This window comes from Procambarus clarkii, chromosome 1 (genome assembly GCF_040958095.1).
Source record: "Procambarus clarkii isolate CNS0578487 chromosome 1, FALCON_Pclarkii_2.0, whole genome shotgun sequence".
Classification (NCBI taxonomy): Eukaryota; Metazoa; Arthropoda; class Malacostraca; order Decapoda; family Cambaridae; genus Procambarus; species Procambarus clarkii.
The window spans coordinates 38,142,941-38,148,827 of NC_091150.1; the positions used below are offsets into that span (position 1 = coordinate 38,142,941).

The 5,887-nt window shown below is 58.5% G+C and overlaps 1 protein-coding gene across 1 annotated transcript; it reads right to left on the reverse strand.

Moving 5' to 3' along the window:
- Positions 1-891: 891 nt before the first annotated feature.
- Positions 892-5,669, reverse strand: LOC138363060 (apolipoprotein A-IV-like). The gene is made up of 2 exons (XM_069321926.1): positions 5,438-5,669; positions 892-1,949 (listed from the first exon to the last, which is right to left on the reverse strand). The coding sequence occupies exons 1-2, from the start codon at positions 5,667-5,669 to the stop codon at positions 892-894; spliced, it is 1,290 nt and encodes a 429-aa protein (XP_069178027.1).
- Positions 5,670-5,887: the final 218 nt, after the last annotated feature.

The window sequence follows — 5,887 nt, forward strand, 5'->3', positions numbered from 1 at the left end:
ATTTGTGCAGATTTAAGCGTGTAGATTTCCCCAAGGTCTCGGTGTCAATTCCTCGTCGCAGTTGGTCAATAGAACACCGCAAGAGGATGGTGCACGGGACAAAAGAATTTTTAATAATTACAAATTGATTATTAACTCAGCCTATCCTCCTAAAAGGAAAGTGCTTATATTAACGATGTGGTGGAAAGTACACATGTACCGTGTTGGAGCGACTAAAAGTAGACTTTTGTTGTTAATGAATTTGGACAAACCGGAAAAAAGTTTTATATGTTTATGCTGCTCACAAGGCCTAATATCCTCACCACTCAAAGCCTAATACACGCTGAGGCCTAATATATATATAACTTACATATATGTGCTGTACTAAGCTTAGGAATACTTAATTTAAATGTTGGCTTTTAGTTTTAGTTTTTCCGGACTCACAATAAAAAGAAAGTACAAACCAAAAAAAAAAATGCCTATTAGCGGCTTCATTACAGTACATATTGGTACAGTTGACCCGCCATACTTAAAAAAAAAAAAACGCTCATTTTAGGAGGCTGGGCTGTAGTTACTGCCTGTTAACCGTAAATGATGAGGAAATATCATCGCCTTGGGGTAGGTCAGGAGTCAACAGTATATATGGCAAGTGATAGAGATTAAGGCCACTTGGAACCTGTATGTGAAAAGGGATTGAATGTTTGACATTTGTTTGGGAAAGTTTTAAATACTTCATGGGAAGTGCTCTCTCTCTCTCTCTCTCTCTCTCTCTCTCTCTCTCTCTCTCTCTCTCTCTCTCTCTCTCTCTCTCTCTCTCTCTCTCTCTCTCTCTCTCTCTCTCTCTCTCTCTCTCTCTCTCTCTCTCTCTCTCTCTCTCTCCTCTTACAGCTGTAAGAACCGCTGGTGGTTCTGCTAGGTTTTTGTCCTGGAGAGTCTCGGTGCTGTATTTCTACGGTTCTGGTTCACCGTGATGCTGGAGTCTAGGGGGTCCAGGTTCACCGTGATGCTGGAGTCTAGGGGGTCCAGGTTCACCGTGATGCTGGAGTCTAGGGGGTCCAGGTTCACCGTGATGCTGGAGTCTAGGGGGTCCAGGTTCACCGTGACGCTGGAGTCTAGGGGGTCCAGGTTCACCGTGATGCTGGAGTCTAGGGGGTCCAGGTTCACCGTGATGCTGGAGTCTAGGGGGTCCAGGTTCACCGTGATGCTGGAGTCTAGGGGGTCCAGGTTCACCGTGACGCTGGAGTCTAGGGGGTCCAGGTTCACCGTGATGCTGGAGTCTAGGGGGTCCAGGTTCACCGTGATGCTGGAGTCTAGGGGGTCCAGGTTCACCGTGACGCTGGAGTCTAGGGGGTCCAGGTTCACCGTGATGCTGGAGTCTAGGGGGTCCAGGTTCACCGTGATGCTGGAGTCTAGGGGGTCCAGGTTCACCGTGATGCTGGAGTCTAGGGGGTCCAGGTTCACCGTGACGCTGGAGTCTAGGGGGTCCAGGTTCACCGTGATGCTGGAGTCTAGGGGGTCCAGGTTCACCGTGACGCTGGAGTCTAGGGGGTCCAGGTTCACCGTGATGCTGGAGTCTAGGGGGTCCAGGTTCACCGTGATGCTGGAGTCTAGGGGGTCCAGGTTCACCGTGACGCTGGAGTCTAGGGGGTCCAGGTTCACCGTGATGCTGGAGTCTAGGGGGTCCAGGTTCACCGTGACGCTGGAGTCTAGGGGGTCCAGGTTCACCGTGATGCTGGAGTCTAGGGGGTCCAGGTTCACCGTGACGCTGGAGTCTAGGGGGTCCAGGTTCACCGTGACGCCGGAGTCTAGGGGGTCCAGGTTCACCGTGATGCTGGAGTCTAGGGGGTCCAGGTTCACCGTGATGCTGGAGTCTAGTGGGTCCAGGTTCACCGTGATGCTGGAGTCTAGGGGGTCCAGGCTCACCGTGACGCCGGGGGTGTGGGGGTCCAGGTTCACCGTGACGCTGGAGTCTGGGGGTCCAGGTTCACCGTGACGCCGGAGTCAGGGGGTCCAGGTTCACCGTGACGCCGGAGTCAGGGGGTCCAGGTTCACCGTGACGCCGGAGTCAGGGGGTCCAGGTTCTCCGTGACGCCGGAGTCTGGGGGTCCAGGTTCACCGTGACGCCGGAGTCAGGGGGTCCAGGTTCACCGTGACGCCGGAGTCTGGGGGTCCAGGTTCACCGTGACGCTGGAGTCTGGGGGTCCAGGTTCACCGTGACGCCGGAGTCAGGGGGTCCAGGTTCACCGTGACGCCGGAGTCTGGGGGTCCAGGTTCACCGTGACGCCGGAGTCTGGGGGTCCAGGTTCACCGTGACGCCGGAGTCTGGGGGTCCAGGATCACCGTGACGCCGGAGTCTGGGGGTCTAGGTTCACCGTGACGCCGGAGTCTGGGGGTCTAGGTTCACCGTGACGCCGGAGTCTGGGGGTCCAGGTTCACCGTGACGCCGGAGTCTGGGGGTCCAGGATCACCGTGACGCTGGAGTCTGGGGGTCCAGGTTCACCGTGACGCCGGAGTCTGGGGCTCCAGGTTCACCGTGACGCCGGAGTCTAGGGGGTCCAGGTTCACCGTGACGCCGGAGTCAGGGGGTCCAGGTTCACCGTGACGCCGGAGTCTAGGGGGTCCAGGTTCACCGTGACGCCGGAGTCAGGGGGTCCAGGTTCACCGTGACGCCGGAGTCAGGGGGTCCAGGTTCACCGTGACGCCGGAGTCAGGGGGTCCAGGTTCACCGTGACGCCGGAATCTAGGGGGTCCAGGTTCACCGTGACGCCGGAGTCAGGGGGTCCAGGTTCACCGTGACGCCGGAGTCAGGGGGTCCAGGTTCACCGTGACGCCGGAGTCAGGGGGTCCAGGTTCACCGTGACGCCGGAGTCAGGGGGTCCAGGTTCACCGTGACGCCGGAGTCAGGGGGTCCAGGTTCACCGTGACGCCGGAGTCTAGGGGGTCCAGGTTCACCGTGACGCCGGAGTCAGGGGGTCCAGGTTCACCGTGACGCCGGAGTCTGGGGGTCTAGGTTCACCGTGACGCCGGAGTCTGGGGGTCTAGGTTCACCGTGACGCCGGAGTCAGGGGGTCCAGGTTCACCGTGACGCCGGAGTCAGGGGGTCCAGGTTCACCGTGACGCCGGAGTCTGGGGGTCCAGGTTCACCGTGACGCCGGAGTCTGGGGGTCTAGGTTCACCGTGACGCCGGAGTCTGGGGGTCCAGGTTCACCGTGACGCCGGAGTCTGGGGGTCCAGGTTCACCGTGACGCCGGAGTCTGGGGGTCCAGGTTCACCGTGACGCCGGAGTCAGGGGGTCCAGGTTCACCGTGACGCCGGAGTCTGGGGGTCCAGGTTCACCGTGACGCCGGAGTCTGGGGGTCCAGGTTCACCGTGACGCCGGAGTCAGGGGGTACAGGTTCACCGTGACGCCGGAGTCAGGGGGTCCAGGTTCACCGTGACGCCGGACGTCTAGGGGGTCCAGGTTCACCGTGACGCCGGAGTCAGGGGGTCCAGGTTCACCGTGACGCCGGAGTCAGGGGGGTCCAGGTTCACCGTGACGCCGGAGTCAGGGGGTCCAGGTTCACCGTGACGCCGGAGTCAGGGGTCCAGGTTCACCGTGACGCCGGAGTCAGGGGGTCCAGGTTCACCGTGACGCCGGAGTCTAGGGGGTCCAGGTTCACCGTGACGCCGGAGTCAGGGGTCCAGGTTCACCGTGACGCCGGAGTCTGGGGGTCTAGGTTCACCGTGACGCCGGAGTCTGGGGGTCTAGGTTCACCGTGACGCCGGAGTCAGGGGGTCCAGGTTCACCGTGACGCCGGAGTCAGGGGGTCCAGGTTCACCGTGACGCCGGAGTCAGGGGGTCCAGGTTCACCGTGACGCCGGAGTCAGGGGGTCCAGGTTCACCGTGACGCCGGAGTCAGGGGGTCCAGGTTCACCGTGACGCCGGAGTCAGGGGTCCAGGTTCACCGTGACGCCGGAGTCAGGGGGTCCAGGTTCACCGTGACGCCGGAGTCTAGGGGGTCCAGGTTCACCGTGACGCCGGAGTCAGGGGTCCAGGTTCACCGTGACGCCGGAGTCTGGGGGTCTAGGTTCACCGTGACGCCGGAGTCTGGGGGTCTAGGTTCACCGTGACGCCGGAGTCAGGGGGTCCAGGTTCACCGTGACGCCGGAGTCAGGGGGTCCAGGTTCACCGTGACGCCGGAGTCTGGGGGTCCAGGTTCACCGTGACGCCGGAGTCTGGGGGTCCAGGTTCACCGTGACGCCGGAGTCTGGGGGTCTAGGTTCACCGTGACGCCGGAGTCTGGGGGTCCAGGTTCACCGTGACGCCGGAGTCTGGGGGTCCAGGTTCACCGTGACGCCGGAGTCTGCGGGTCCAGGTTCACCGTGACGCTGGAGTCTGGGGATCCAGGTTCACCGTGACGCCGGAGTCTGGGGGTCCAGGTTCACCGTGACGCCGGAGTCAGGGGGTCCAGGTTCACCGTGACGCCGGAGTCTGGGGGTCTAGGTTCACCGTGACGCCGGAGTCTGGGGGTCCAGGTTCACCGTGACGCCGGAGTCAGGGGGTCCAGGTTCACCGTGACGCCGGAGTCAGGGGGTCCAGGTTCACCGTGACGCCGGAGTCAGGGGGTCCAGGTTCACCGTGACGCCGGAGTCAGGGGGTCCAGGTTCACCGTGACGCTGGAGTCAGGGGGTCCAGGTTCACCGTGACGCCGGAGTCAGGGGGTCCAGGTTCACCGTGACGCCGGAGTCAGGGGGTCCAGTGGGCCCTATAAAAGCACTAACATATGAACAGGATGCGTGTTTATGTATGTATATTTACCTATTTTTCCTCCAATATTACACTCCATGAAGTGGCAAACAGTGAAATAATAACCGTTTTCTATGATTTATAAGAATTCTCAATTATTGTGTTATATATTCGTGGTCGGGGGGAGACTCACCACCCTGACTCACCACCCCAGACTCACAGGTGGGTGAATGAGACTCTCTTGTTCCCCCCCCCTTACCCCCCACCTGTCCATCTACCCCTCCCCCCCTCCCTACCCTCTATTTCCGTCTCCAATCATGGAAAAATATTCTGGTCAGGGGGGACGAGGATTTGTTTTCAAGTCTTGGGGAATCTTTGGGAATGTAGATCTCTGTATTGTTTCCCCTTGCACAATGGGCGACGTGTTGGGGGGGACAATAGCTGCCCCCCCTCTCTCTGCCTCCTCCCTCGCCCCCCCCCCCCCTTCACCTCTATTTTGGTATCTTTCATCTCCTTCCTTCTGCCTCTCTGCTCTCTCTATGTCACGCCATCGCTCACTCGTCACTTGTTCCCCTGTCTTCCATAAGGGATGTTTTTGGTGGCTGCTTTCCCTTTGTTCTACACCTGCAGCCTTGTAATTTTATCCTACACCTGCAGCCTTGTTCTTTTGGCCTACATCTGCAACCTTGTAATTTTGTCCTACACCTGCAGCCTTGTTCTTTTGGCCTTCACCTGCAGCCTTGTTCTTTTGTCCTACACCTGCAGCCTTGTTCTTTTGGCCTACACCTGCAACTTTGTCCTTTTGGCCTACACCTGCAACCTTGTAAATTTGTCCTACACCTGCAGCCTTGTTCTTTTGTCCTACACCTGCAGCCTTGTTCTTTTGTCCTACACCTGCAACTTTGTAATTTTGTCCTACACCTGCAACCTTGTCCTTTTGTCCTACACCTGCAGCCTTGTCCATTTGTCCTACACCTGCAGCCTTGCAATTTAATCCTACACCTGCAACCTTGTCATTTTTTCCTACACCTGCAACTTTGTCCTTTTGTCCTACACCTGCAACCTTGTAAATTTGTCCTACACCTGCAGCCTTGTCCTTTTGTCCTACACCTGCAACCTTGTAATTTGGTCCTACACCTGCGGCCTTGTCCTATTGTCCTACACCTGCAGCCTTCCGACCGC